The sequence below is a fragment of the Myxine glutinosa genome, chromosome 3 (genome assembly GCF_964187855.1).
Source record: "Myxine glutinosa chromosome 3, kmMyxGlut1.1, whole genome shotgun sequence".
NCBI classification, from domain to species: domain Eukaryota; kingdom Metazoa; phylum Chordata; class Myxini; order Myxiniformes; family Myxinidae; genus Myxine; species Myxine glutinosa.
In genome coordinates this window covers 181,746,809-181,761,774 of record NC_136263.1, presented here as the reverse complement: position 1 = coordinate 181,761,774, position 14,966 = coordinate 181,746,809, and the positions used below count along the sequence as shown (strand labels likewise).

The 14,966-nt window shown below is 43.7% G+C and overlaps 1 protein-coding gene across 5 annotated transcripts in view; it reads left to right on the top strand.

Moving 5' to 3' along the window:
* The first annotated feature begins 305 nt into the window (after positions 1–305).
* The window catches only part of LOC137423002 (xylosyltransferase 2), a 56,588-nt gene continuing 41,927 nt past the window's right edge, over positions 306–14,966 (top strand). For 2 of the 5 annotated variants that reach the window (XR_013622904.1, XM_068109744.2), the window contains exon 1: positions 309–507. Coding sequence is in view for 2 of the 5 variants with exons in the window: in XM_068109744.2 (XP_067965845.1) it covers positions 352–507 (156 nt within the window). In the remaining 3 variants the exon portion in view is untranslated. Of the gene's footprint in view, positions 659–14,966 lie in introns of all 5 variants that reach the window. The other 3 variants (XM_068109743.2, XR_013622903.1, XM_078774797.1) reach the window with 3 other exon arrangements.

Genomic DNA, 14,966 nt, shown 5'->3' with positions numbered 1-14,966 from the left:
CTTACCCTACCCCCCCCCCCCTACTTCCCCATCTCCCCTCCACAACCTTCCACGTACATCTATATCTCATCAACCTCTTCTGTGCCCCCTTTGACGTCTTGTATTATCTTCTCACTTCCATCTCTCATTTTTATATCGCCGTGCCCTCCTCCCCTTACCTGTGTATGTTACAAATGTATAGCCTTCCCTCGTATAAAAGGAAAAGCTGTTGTGCAGCAGGAACAAACAGACCAGCGAGAGGTGGGGAGGCGGTGCGAAGGGCACGAGGTGGCGGGAGGGACGAAACGCCTGCGGGGAGTATTCGCCCACAGAGCGGGAGAGAGGGAGAGGGACAGACCGCCGGGCCCGGTGATGGGCTCTGCGGAGAGCCGGCTGGCCGGTCGCCGGGCGCTCAGACTGTTCCGCAGGTACCGCTCGTCCGCCGCCATCAGCTTGCTGCTCGTCCTGGTGCAGACTCTCGTACTGTGGAGCCTGAGCGGGCACGAGGTGCGGCACGGGCAGCACGAGGTGCGTTCAAACTTGAACCTCGTGTCGGTTCGATCCCCTGGGCTGGAGCGCACTGTGCTGGAGGTGCGAAAGCTCCAAAGTAGGCGTGACGTCACAACGATTCTGGTCCGACTCTGACATACAGCTTGTTGAACGTGTTGCGCCTCTACTCGTAATTATCCTTCCTATCACGAGTGCGAGTCTCCTAGTGCCAATGGGAAAGTTGCTTAAGTTTTAGAAGAGTTCGTTTACCTAAGGTTTGGAAGAGTTGATACAATTTTGGAAAAGTTGGCAAGGTTTTATAAAGAAATTGGCAAGTTTAAGATTGGTTGACTCAGATTTGGTAGAGTTGGCTACATTTTCGGAACATTATACTGTATTTAGCATATATATATATATATATATATATATATATATATATATATATATATATATGTATATGTATGTATATATGTATATATATATATATAACATATGTATATATATATATAACATGTAGTATTTTTTTTTTTTTAATTCTAAAAGAATGATAACATTGTTTTAGAAGAGTTCGTTTAGCTGGGTTTTGCAAGAGTTGATACAATTTGGAAAAGTTGGCAAAGTTTTGGAGTAGTTGGAAAAGTTTTATAAATAAGTTGGCAAGTTTGAGATTGGTTGACTCAGGTTTTTTATTTTTTTATTTTTTTTGTATACAAGATCGAGGCTCGTGAAAGAGCAAACATTAATCACACAAAAAGTCAAACCGACACATAAAACATATAATAAGGGGAGCGGTAGACAAGATGGGGAGAGAAGGGGTAGTAAACACAAACAACATTTGAGAGCAGGGACATCGAGAGATCTGTGGGAGGGAGAGGGCTTGGGCGGAGAAGGCGTGGGAAGGGGGGGGGGGGGGGAGGTATAAAACATGGACACTGCAAGGCCTTCCAGGAAAGAAGTCGGTGTTTCAGAAAAGTGCATCTGGGGTGAATTAACGGGGGCAGAAAAGATCAAGGTTTTGGATGGGGGAAGATAAGAGATGGTGGTGAACAGCTGTTTTAAAGACCTGGAGGGAGGAGTGGGATTGAAGAGAGTGAGGGAGTTTGTTCCAGAGGTGGAAGAAAAGAGGAATGAAGGAGTGAAGATGAGCAGAGAGTCTTGATTTTGGCAGTATAACCAGAAGAGGATTGCAGGCAGATCTTGTGCGACCTGTAGGAGTACTTGGGGGACAGAGCACAGGCAGGGCTGGGGGGGAGGGGGGGGGCTAGGTCAGAGAGGAGTCGAGAAAAGATAGAAAGACCACCAACCTGCCTGCAGTGAGTAAGTGAAGGCCCTCACAATCAGCTTCATCGTGGGAGATTCCAATGATTCTGGTTTGGTTGGTTTGGGAGAGTTGGCTACATTTTAGGAAGATTATACTGTATTTAACAAATACAGACTTGGCATTTAATATGGAATAATTTTTTTTCTTGACTTGGGTTTACTTTCTGAACTCAGTATATCAATCTGGTGAGTTTCTTTTACCCTTTGGTGATGTCTTTGTTGAAAGAACCATGTCACTGATTGTCTTTCGCAGCAAGAAGTCAATTACAAGATTATATCACAGGTGGCATGACAAAATGTAAGGACAGGTACATTTGACGATTGGCTTCACAATCGGGTATATAAAGGTTGTTGCGTTCTGTATTAGTGGAAAACAACTGCTGCACGTCTACAAAAGTTATTGCCGCTTCCTCTGGAGATGGTCCGTCAACTTGACAATGCTGTTTGTCATGGAGTGGTGGCTTTACGAAATTCTGGCATGAAACAGCGTGCTATTGCTCGGCAGTATTGCATCACTCAAGGTCAGGTGTCAAAGATCCTGAAACGAAATGCTCAGAGGGGTGTCCCTAATCCAATACCGAGGCCAGGACGTCCACGCAGAACCACAAGGAGAGATGATCGCCAGCTGCACCGGTTAGTCTGCAATGGCCGTACCAAGTCAGCTAATCGGCTTAGGGCTGAGTGGCAGCAACTGACAAATGTGCCTGTATCCAGAAGGCTAGTCAACCAACGACTGGTTCAAGCAGGCTATCGTGCCAGGCGTCCCCTGAAAAAGCCATGCCTGACCAGACAACACAGCCAGCGCCGATTGCAGTGGGCCAGAGAGCACCGTCAATGGGAGCCAGGACACTGGAATCATGTGACCTTCAGTGACGAGTCTAGATTTCTGGTCTATCGTCAAGATGGCCGTGTCCGAGTGCGCAGACAAATGCATGAAGCCCACAACGAAGATTGTATAGTGCCAAGAGTCCAAGCTGGAGGTGGTGGGGTGACCGTTTGGGCTGCTTTTCATGCAGGGGGCAAAACTGACCTGGTTGTTCTGAATGGAAACCTGAACCAGTTCAAGTACAGGGTCATTCTGGAAGAAACATTGCTTCCATTTGCTCGTGCAGCCTTTCGAGGAAACTTTGTCTTCCAAGATGACAATGCACGGCCTCATCGTTCTCGCATGATCCAACACTTTCTTGCTGACCGTGGTGTAGAGCATATGGAGTGGCCTGCCGTGTCCCCGGATATGAATCCGATAGAGAACTTGTGGGCAGAATTAACGCGTCAAATCGACAACTTGGGCCAGCAGCCGACCTCTGTGCGTGAATTGCAGCAGACTATTGTCACTGCATGGCAAGCGATTCCTGTCCAAACCTTGGCAAATCTCGTGAACAGCATGCCTCGACGTGTACGTGCTCTCCTGAATGCTCGTGGGGGTTACACGAAGTACTGAACTGTAATTTTACTGTCTGTAATCCAGTCATAATTTAGCTTTTGTTTTTGTTGAAATTTTTTTTGGCTAATGTGCAAAATAAAGAGATACTTCTGGAAAACGCACAGAAGTTTAACACAGTACTGTCCGTGAATTGAGTTCGATATCAGTTTACATCACTTTCAAGGATCAATTTATTTGCTTCAAAATGTCAAATGTGGTTTTTGTTTCTTTTAAAGGTCACATTAACAAAATCTAGAATAATTTCAACATAATTCCAATGAACTTTTGGTTCTAAGTCATCTTGAAAAGTAAGTTCACCCCCACAAAAAAAATATTCCATATTAAATGCCAAGTCTGTATATATATATATTTGGGGGGAAGAGAACATGTCGTAATTTTTTTAAATTTTTCTAAAAGAATGATAACATTGTTTTAGAAGAGTTCATTTCGCTGAGTTTTGGAAAAGTTGGCAAAGTTTTGGAGCAGATGGAAAAGTTTTATAAGAAGTTGGCAAGTTTGAGATTGGTTGACTCAGATTTGGTAGAGTTGGCCACATTTTAGGAACATTATACTGTATTTAGCACACACACACACATATATATATATATATATATATATATATATATATATATATATATATATATATATATATATATATATATATATATATATATATATATTTGGGGGTAAGAGAACTGTAGTAATTTTTAAAAAAAATTCTCAAAGAATGATAACATTGCTTGTTAACCTTCACCTCATTCCCACTGTTTCTTCTGATTGAATGTGGCTGTTTTGCTTTTCTCGGGCCTTTCTCCAAACACAACACAGTCAAAGCCCTTACTTTTCCTCAATCACCGCAATACATCAAATAGAGACACTAAAGCAAACTGCTTTATCAGACTTTATAAAAGCTTCAAAATGTTTATTGTCGGTCTAATGAAGATCAACACAGATGACAAGAGTATTTGTGATTTTAAAATAATTATTTTCTGCTGTAAATGTAATTTTCTGTGACGTTACCATCCTCGGTGATAATCCGGAGTGTTCATTACATTGGCCTATTTATCTAACGGTCTTGTTTAAAACACTGAGGACAGACTTGTCTAAGCTAGATTCTGTGCCAAACGTCGCTGTCGGTAACATTGTTGCCAAAACTGGTATGTTGGCATACTGTGAGAGCGCAGGGTTTTCTAAGCTGGATATTGTATTCTCCGGCTTGCCAGGGCATGTAGTGCTCGCTGCATTGCCATTGGGCTGGGTTTTCCAAGACATTGGTTCTGGTGTAAATATAAATGTAAATGTAAATGCTTGTAAATGCGCGTAAATGCGCGTAAATGCTGTAAATGCTCGTAAATGCTGTAAATGCTCGTAAATGCTGTAAATGCTCGTAAATGTAAATGCTGTAAATGCTCGTAAATGCTGTAAATGCTGTAAATGCTCGTAAATGCTGTAAATGCTGTAAATGCTCGTAAATGCTCGTAAATGCTGTAAATGTAAATGCTGTAAATGCTCGTAAATGCTGTAAATGCTGTAAATGCTCGTAAATGCTCGTAAATGTAAATGCTGTAAATGCTCGTAAATGCTGTAAATGCTGTAAATGCTCGTAAATGCTGTAAATGCTGTAAATGCTCGTAAATGTAAATGCTGTAAATGCTCGTAAATGCTGTAAATGCTCGTAAATGCTCGTAAATGCTGTAAATGCTCGTAAATGTAAATGCTGTAAATGCTCGTAAATGTAAATGCTGTAAATGCTCGTAAATGCTGTAAATGCTGTAAATGCTCGTAAATGCTGTAAATGCTCGTAAATGCTGTAAATGCTCGTAAATGCTCGTAAATGCTGTAAATGCTCGTAAATGCTGTAAATGCTCGTAAATGTAAATGCTGTAAATGCTCGTAAATGCTGTAAATGCTGTAAATGCTCGTAAATGCTGTAAATGCTCGTAAATGCTCGTAAATGCTGTAAATGCTCGTAAATGTAAATGCTGTAAATGCTCGTAAATGCTGTAAATGCTCGTAAATGCTCGTAAATGCTGTAAATGCTCGTAAATGTAAATGCTGTAAATGCTCGTAAATGTAAATGCTGTAAATGCTCGTAAATGTAAATGTAAATGCTCGTAAATGCTGTAAATGCTGTAAATGCTCGTAAATGTAAATGTAAATGCTCGTAAATGCTGTAAATGCTGTAAATGCTCGTAAATGTAAATGTAAATGTAATGCTTGTAAATGTAAATGCTCTGGTCTCGTGAACGATCCGCAGATCGTGATCAGATTTAGTGGCACGAGTTTTTTTTTCACAATTTCACAATCAGTTCACAATTTTTTTTTGTACCTTGTTACAAGGAAAGCGGTTTATGAGAATAGCTGAGCAGGTTTGTCCCGACGTCTCTTTTCACACTGCCAAAGCTCAACTAACCGGCAGGTGCTCTCTGGATATCCAAGGAGCAACCATGGCCGTCACTTGGAGAACTCTGGATATTCCCTTCCTCCAGTTCGTTCATCCTCTCTTGTCTTTTACATTTTGAGTGTCAGTACAGCAGCAAAAAATAATAGCAGATTGCTAAAGTGATATTTGTAATTGGGTAATGTTTTGTCGCATTGCCCTCGTTGGTTATGGCTTCGATGCCCATGTTTGCTCAGAAATATGACTTCCAGAGACCGAGGGCACCAGCAGATCCATTACCCTTAGAAACGCCACTATGCCACCCACGATGGCCTGCCCAAGGTTATAAGACCACAACCAATGACTGAAAGCATTATCTTATTCTTCAACAACAGTTTCCTATAATAATAATTATGGTGGATCACAAGCGCAGTGTTCCAAGTGGGAGGGTGTGTTCTTGTATCCTGCTCTGGAGAAATGTACCTCTGAAACAAAATGTCATCCCAGTGTTTTGCTTCCTCAATGTGGCATTGCAGAGTATGTCTACCTTGCCGTGGTGACATTAATCTGGCTTACTCTTCTGCTCGCACTCACTTTTGTCTTCCGAAAAGGGCGAGCCAATATGCACATATGCCCTGGCTCGATCCCAAATTCCTGCCCCGAAAGGTGTGGCGGCCCTGCATCGGTAGCACAGTTATGCATCTTAGCAATGATGCGACAAGCAGGCTAAACGTGCAGGTCGGTCCCAGTCAGAGATGCACAATTAATCATTGAAACAAGGCAGGTGATTTCCCCGTGATCGGCTTTTGGGGTTAATGGTTTAAACTATTCTGAATCGTACTCTGAAAATGCCTTTGCCAAATCTTCAACACATCCCTCTCTTCCCCTGCCCTCTTCACCCCTAACCTACATTCTTGGTTCCCAAAATCCAATGATGCTTTTGATTCCCCTTGGACAGATAGCTCGCCTACTCTTTGCGAAGGATAGCTTGCATACTTTTCGCGAAAGATATTTCGCCTACTCTTCATGAAAGATAGTTCGCCTAAACTTCACAAAGGATAGCTCGCCAAATCTTCACAAAGGATAGCTCGCCTAAAGTTTGCGAAGGATAGCTCCCCTACTCTTCGTGAAGGATAGCTCACCTACTCTTTGGAAAAGATAGCTTGCCTACTCTTCCGGAAAGATAGCTCGCCTAATCTTTTCAAAGGATAGCTCGCTTACTCTTCGCGAAGGATAGCTCGCCTACTCTTCCTGAAGGATAGCTCACCTACTCTTTGGAAAATATAGCTTGCCTACTCTTCCGGAAAGATAGCTCGCCTAATCTTCAGAAAAGATAGCTCGCCGACTCTTCCCGAAAGATAGCTCACCTACCCTTCCCGAAAGCTATCTCGCCTACACTTCGTGAAAGATAGCTCGCCTAAACTTCACAAAGGATAGCTCGCCTAAAGTTTGCGAAGGATAGCTCCCCTACTCTTCGTGAAGGATAGCTCACCTACTCTTCGTGAAGCATAGCTCACCTACTCTTTGGAAAATATAGCTTGCCTACTCTTCTGGAAAGATAGCTCGCCTAATCTTCAGAAAAGATAGCTCGCCGACTCTTCCCGAAAGATAGCTCACCTACCCTTCCCGAAAGCTATCTCGCCTACACTTCGTGAAAGATAGCTCGCCTAAACTTCACAAAGGATAGCTCGCCTAAAGTTTGCGAAGGATAGCTCCCCTACTCTTCGTGAAGGATAGCTCGCCTACTCTTCGTGAAGGATAGCTCACCTACTCTTTGGAAAATATAGCTTGCCTGCTCTTCTGGAAAGATAGCTCGCCTAATCTTCAGAAAAGATAGCTCGCCGACTCTTCCCGAAAGATAGCTCACCTACCCTTCCCGAAAGCTATCTCGCCTACGCTTCGTGAAAGATAGCTCGCCTAAACTTCACAAAGGATAGCTCGCCTAAAGTTTGCGAAGGATAGCTCCCCTACTCTTCGTGAAGGATAGCTCACCTACTCTTTGCAAAAGATAGCTTGCCTAAACTTCACAAAGTATAGCTCGCCAAATCTTCACAAAGGATAGCTCGCCTAAAGTTTGCGAAGGATAGCTCCCCTACTCTTCGTGAAGGATAGCTCACCTACTCTTTGCAAAAGATAGCTTGCCTAAACTTCACAAAGTATAGCTCGCCTACTCTTCACCAAGGATAGCTCGCCTACTCTTTGCGAAGGATAGCTCACCTACTCTTTGGAAAAGATAGCTTGCCCACTCTTCCGGAAATATAGCTCACCTAAACTTCACAAAGGATAGCTCACCTACTCTTCGCCAAGGATAGCTCGCCTACTCTTTGTGAAGAATAGCTCACCTCCTCTTTGGAAAAGATAGCTTGCCTACTCCTCTGGAAAGATAGCTCGCCTACTCTTCCAGAAAGATAGCTCGCCTACTCTTCCAGAAAGATAGCTCGCCTACTCTTCCCAAAATATAGCTCACCTACTCTTCGGAAAAGATAGTTCGAAGACCCTTCCCGAAAGATAGCTCGCCGACTCTTCCCAAAAGATAGCTCGCCTACTCTTCCCGAAAGATAGCTCGCCTACTCTTCGGAAAAGATAGCTCGCCTACTCTTCTGGAAAGATAGCTTGCCTACTCTTCCGGAATGATAGCTCTCCTACTCTTCCCAAAAGATAGCTCGCCTACTCTTCGGAAAAGATAGCTCGCCTACTCTTCTGGAAAGATAGCTTGCCTACTCTTCCGGAATGATAGCTCGCCGACTCTTCCCAAAAGATAGCTCGCCGACTCTTCCCAAAAGATAGCTCGCCGACTCTTCCCGAAAGATAGCTCGCCGACTCTTCCCGAAAGATAGCTCGCCGACTCTTCCCGAAAGATAGCTCGCCGACTCTTCCCGAAAGATAGCTCGCCTACTCTTCGGAAAAGAAGGATTGAAAGGCACACTTCCCCTTGGGGGTTGTTGTTAATTCTTGGAGTTGTCGATTTCTGTATCATTTTCTTTTCATTGTCCTCCTGGATGATCTCAGATGTCTCCTCAATACATCTTCTGTGTGAGCTTTCGAGTTAAATAATATTTTATTAACAAAATGTACATTGTGTGCTTTAACAACTTTTATTTTCATTTCTTACATTTTCAAAGAGTGAGACTTGAAGACATTAGTGGAGCTCCATATGCAAGTACCATTTTGGCATTTTGAATGATGGTGTTCTTCATGTTCTTCTTCTTTTGTATGCAGCAACAGGCTGCGGGGCAGCATTATTGGCTGAGCATGCAGCTGTACTGCTGATGCAATTCCTCTGTAGGTTAGGGAGGAATTTTGAATTTGTTCATAGTGCAGCGGATAGCTCGCTTACTCTTTGCGAAGGACACCGTGGGATATTTAACATCCACTAACTTATGCCGACAGACGCAGTTTATTGCACAAAACTTGCGATCACAGGTAGGAAAGACTGCTCTAACCAGGTGGCCTTTGCTTCCCCTGACATTATTTTTCTGACAAAACCTTTCTCATACAGGAAGTCCTCAACTCACCTGTATTGGACAGACCCAGCTATTGTCCTATTGCCTGGTGGGCGTGGTGCTGTTTATGTATGTTTCTAGCTTCCTTCTCCACAGCCTGCCCTCCTCCCTGACTGCCACTTATGACTTTGTGTATCTCTCCACAACGTTGCGTGGTCTACAGCCTCCCCCCACCCCTTCCCCATTTTTCCAACTGTGATAACCCCACAAGGCTCTTTCCTAAAACATGGGTTCTCTGCTGTCCTCCCATCTCTCATCCCAGTTATTTTTTCTCATCTGTGGGGACTTCAATTGCCACCATGCAGGAAGTTGTTTGGAAGACTCCTCTAACCACAATCCATGGTATTGCCGTTAAGGCCTTTCGTGAAATAGCTGACCTTGCTCAGATTTACTTTTCCTACTCGCATGTCTCCATTCTTTGTTATATCTGGTCATGACAAACTTCCGCTCAACCCTGTCCTGCTTTTCCTCTTCTGCTCTTCATTCCTCTGAACACGTCCTTGTGAAAGTGTCTGTGTCCTTGACAGTCCTTGACGAAGCCGCCAAGGCACCGACAAGTATATCGCAATTCAGCACAGTGAGGCAGGTTGGTGGACACGAGGTTTCTATGACCTCAATTCTGTCCTGGCTCCTATCCCCAACTCCTGCTTCCTTCCACAGGCCTCCAGGATCACACACATTACTCCAGTAATGCACACCTGGTCCCAAGGTCTAAGCCGAATGTTCACCTGAATTCCTTCACCCTTCTTTTTCTTTGTGGAACCGACTCCCTGTGTCGTGATAATCCCTCCAGTATTACAAGAGTGCTGCCCATCGTGACCTCATGCTTTCTTCCATAACCCCCACCTAATATTTTCTCCTCTTACCCACCCCTCAGTCCTCCATCTTCATTTATTTAGTTCCTTTCTTCCTTTCTTCCTTTCTTCCTTCCTTCCATTCAACCATTCATCTGGGATGTGTCTGTGCCTTTCTTTTGTCTGCCTGTTACCCATTACCCTCTGTCAATCTGTGAACCTGCTGTACTCCAGGAGGCTAGATTTCTGCATTACTATAAGTATAGTATTAACATCTCTTAGTGCGCGGCTTTTGAGAAATACATGATTTTTAAAGAGAATGCAGGATCTTTAATTCTTAACTCAACTACAACATCACAAGGAATGGGGCAGGGGAGGGAGAGTGAGTGTTCGGAATGATGGTTCGGGGCGGAGAGGCTGAGTGGGATTGTGGGATTGTGGGAAGGCAGGGCAGAGTCGAACAGGAGCTGTAAAACGGGACAGCCACGTGGGAGCAATTGTTGCAGATGGAATTTTATTTACTTGGATTGCATGATGCGAGCCTCGACTTCATTCTGGGGATAAAGGGGCGAATCAAATAGTGGTCAAGTAGGACCGCATGGTTCATGCATTGTGGAAGGTTAATGGAAGAGCAAAAGGGTGGAGGCGATCTTATCATTCAGATAAGATCATGAACCATGTTCTGCACAGAGCGCCGGTGCTGCCAAAGCAGTTTCTATGTACAGGGTTACAATCCTGGACGTGTCGCCACTCCGACACAGGAAGTCAGAGCAGGATGGAATTTGTTCATGTTGCCGGTGATAGCTTCCCTACTCTTCGGAAAAGATAGCTCGACAACTCTTCCCGAAAGATAGCTCGCCTAATCTTCCCGAAAGATAGCTCGCCTAATCTTCCCGAAAGATAGCTCGCCTAATCTTCCCGAAAGATAGCTCGCCTAATCTTCCCGAAAGATAGCTCGCCTAATCTTCCCGAAAGATAGCTCGCCTAATCTTCCCGAAAGATAGCTCGCCTAATCTTCCCGAAAGATAGCTCGCCTAATCTTCCCGAAAGATAGCTCGCCTAATCTTCCCGAAAGATAGCTCGCCTAATCTTCCCGAAAGATAGCTCGCCTACTCTTCCCGAAAGATAGCTTGCCTACTCTTCCCGAAAGATAGCTCGCCTAATCTTCCCGAAAGATAGCTCGCCTAATCTTCCCGAAAGATAGCTCGCCTAATCTTCCCGAAAGATAGCTAGCCTAATCTTCCCGAAAGATAGCTCGCCTAATCTTCCCGAAAGATAGCTCGCCTAATCTTCCCGAAAGATAGCTCCCCTAATCTTCCCGAAAGAGAGCTCGCCTACTCTTCCCGAAAGATAGCTCGCCTAATCTTCCCGAAAGATAGCTCGCCTAATCTTCCCGAAAGATAGCTCGCCTAATCTTCCCGAAAGATAGCTCGCCTAATCTTCCCGAAAGATAGCTCGCCTAAACTTCCCGAAAGATAGCTCGCCTAATCTTCCTGAAGGATAGCTCGCCTAATCTTCACGAAAGATAGCTCGCCTAATCTTCCCGAAAGATAGCTCGCCTAATCTTCCCGAAAGATAGCTCGCCTAATCTTCCCGAAAGATAGCTCGCCTACTCTTCCTGAAGGATAGCTCGCCTAATCTTCCCGAAAGATAGCTCGCCTAATCTTCCCGAAAGATAGCTCGCCTACTCTTCCCGAAGGATAGCTCGCCTAATCTTCCCAAAAGATAGCTCGCCTAATCTTCCCGAAAGATAGCTCGCCTAATCTTCCCGAAAGATAGCTCGCCTACTCTTCCTGAAGGATAGCTCGCCTACTCTTTGGAAAAGATAGCTTGTCTACTCTTCACGAAAGATAGCTCGCCTTCTCTTCGGAAAATATAGCTCGCCTAATCTTCGCGAAGGATAGCTCGCCTAATATTCACGAAGGATAGCTCACCTACTCTTCGCAAAGATAACTCACCCACTCTTTCCGAAAGATAGCTCGCCTACTCTTCACAAAGGATAGCTCGCCTAAACTTTGCAAAGGATGGCTTGCCTAATCTTTGTGAAGGATAGCTCGCTTAATCTTTGCGAAGGATAGCTCGTTTACTCTTCACGAAGGATAGCTCGCCTACTCTTTGTGAAGGATAGCTTGCTTACTTTTCACGAAAGATAGCTCGCCAACTCTTTGAAAAAGATAGCTTGCCTACTCTTCACGAAAGATAGCTCACCTACTCTTCGGAAAATATAGCTTGCCTACTCTTCCCGAAATATAGCTCGCCTACTCTTCGGAAAAGATAACTCGCCTACTCTTCCCGAAAGATAGCTCGCCTACTCTTTGGAAAAGATAACTCGCCTACTCTTCGCGAAGGATAGCTTGCCTACTCTTTGTGAAGGATAGCTTGCTTACTTTTCACGAAAGATAGCTCGCCTACTCTATGGAAAATATATCTCGGCTACTCTTCCCAAAAGATAGCTCGCCTACTCTTCACGAAAGATAGCTCACCTTCTCTTTGGAAAATATAGCTCGCCTACTCTTCCCGAAAGATAGCTCACCTACTCTTCGGAAAATATAACTCGCTTACTCTTCCCGAAAGGTAGCTCGCCTACTCTTTGGAAAAGATAGCTTGCCTACTCTTCATGAAAGTTAGCTCGCCTACTCTTCGGAAAATATATCTCGGCTACTCTTCCCAAAAGATAGCTTGCCTACTCTTCACGAAAGATAGCTCACCTTCTCTTTGGAAAATATAGCTCGCCTACTCTTCCCGAAAGATAGCTCACCTACTCTTCGGAAAATATAACTCGCCTACTCTTCCCGAAAGATAGCTCGCCTACTCTTTGGAAAAGATAGCTTGCCTACTCTTCATGAAAGTTAGCTCGCCTACTCTTCGGAAAATATATCTCGGCTACTCTTCCCAAAAGATAGTTCGCCTATTCTTCCAGAAAGATAGCTTGCCCTACTCTTCCTGAAACATAGCTCTCCTTCCATTCCCGAAAGATAGCTCGCCTACTCTTCCCGAAAGATAGCTCGCCTACTCTTCCCGAAAGATAGCTCGCCTACTCTTCCCGAAAGATAGCTCGCCTAATCTTCACAAAGGATAGCTCGCCTAAACTTTGCAAAGGATAGCTCGCTTACTCTTCGCGAAAGATAGCTCGTATACTCTTCGTGAAAGATAGCTCGCCTAATCTTCACAAAGGATAGCTCGCCTAAACTTTGTGAAGGATAGGTCACCTACTCTTTGCGAAGGATAGCTTGCCTAATCTTCACAAAGGATAGCTCGACTAAACTTTGTGAGGGATAGCTCACCTACTCTTTGCGAAGGATAGCTTGCCTAATCTTCACAAAGGATAGCTCGACTAAACTTTGTGAAGGATAGGTCACCTACTCTTTGCGAAGGATAGCTTGCCTAATCTTCACAAAGGATAGCTCGACTAAACTTTGTGAAGGATAGGTCACCTACTCTTTGCGAAGGATAGCTTGCCTAATCTTCACAAAGGATAGCTCGCCTAACCTTTGTGAAGGATAGCTCACCTACTCTTTGCGAAGGATAGCTTGCCTAATCTTCGCGAAAGATAGCTTGGGAGACAGTGGGTACAAGTTGGGGGGAGAGAAGGAAGCACATAAGCACAACAACAGTAGAGAACAGGGACATTGGGAGATATGTGGGAGGGAGAGGGCTGGGGGAAGAGGGAGGGGCGGTTATTTTAGTTTTCTAGTTTTGTATTTTGAATTAATTTCCTGAAATTTGTAGAATTTGTTTTTCACTTGGAAGTTGTGGGTTACTTGGGATAAAGGTGTAAAAAGTCTGAGTTAATGTATTTTATTCCCAGGATATAATGTATTTCTTTACCAGGAGGAGGTAGCGGGGGGAGTGGGGATTGGGAAGGAGAGACACGCTGCACGGACATTGCTGATACATGACACGCAGGGGCGTCGAGAGCCAGCACGGACCCCGAGGCAAACAACCTCCGGACCCCCACTCCCACCCTTTCTCTCTTTTAGAACTTTTTCAGGAACTTTCTTTCATGAAGATCCTAAATTAGAGTAGCAATGAGCTCACAAATAAAGCAAGATCAGCTTCTGGTTTTAAATGTAACGATGAGGAAATGAGGATGAGCCGATGAGGGGTTTCACTGTACTGTTAAAAAAAATTACAACATCAGTTACATCAGTTACTTTCAAATACTGAACATCAGTCAAGAAAGCAGCACTTACCGTTTTAAAATCTTTTGTATGACTCGGTCGGGGTTTGAACTCTCCAGCTATATATATTTGAACCAACACATCTCCAGCTATATATTGAGACAGTTGAGCAATGACATGAAGAGACAGGATCTTTCACACAAGATAACCTCTAACATTCTCCTCGCTGCATGAAAAAGAAAAGCAATTTTCAACGAGGAAGCGTGTGAAAATGCAAACCCCGTCCGCGTCCGTTTGGATTCCGTCGTCTTCTTCTTCTTCTGTATGCTCAAAATAACAAAAGCAGTTTGAAAAAAAACAAAACAAAAACATGACAATTGATGATTTTATGATGCCATGACCTGAGCTTAAGATCTAAAAAAATAATCAGCTTGTAGTGTTTGATTGGTGAACCGATTCTGTGACCCAATATGCAAAGTCTTAAAATTTCAAGGTCAATCGGATGAAAATTGACGATTTTATGCAACCTTGACCTTTTGTTCTAAAAAAAACAATCAGCTTGTTGCTTTTGATTGGTGAACCAGCTCAGTGACGCAATATGCAAATTCTTAAAATTTCAAGGTCAATCAGATGAAAATTGACGATTTTATGCAACCTTGACCTTTTGTTCTAAAAAAAACAATCAGCTTGTTGCTTTTGATTGGTGAACCAGCTCAGTGACGCAATATGCAAATTCTTAAAATTTCAAGGTCAATCAGATGAAAATTGACGATTTTATGCAACCTTGACCTTTTGTTCTAAAAAAAAACAATCAGCTTGTTGCTTTTGATTGGTGAACCAGCTCAGTGACCCAATATGCAAAGTCTTAAAATTTCAAGGTCAATCAGATGAAAATTGACGATTTTATGTGATGCTGACCTTTGACCTTTGACAAAATTATTAACTTGTCTTCTCGTA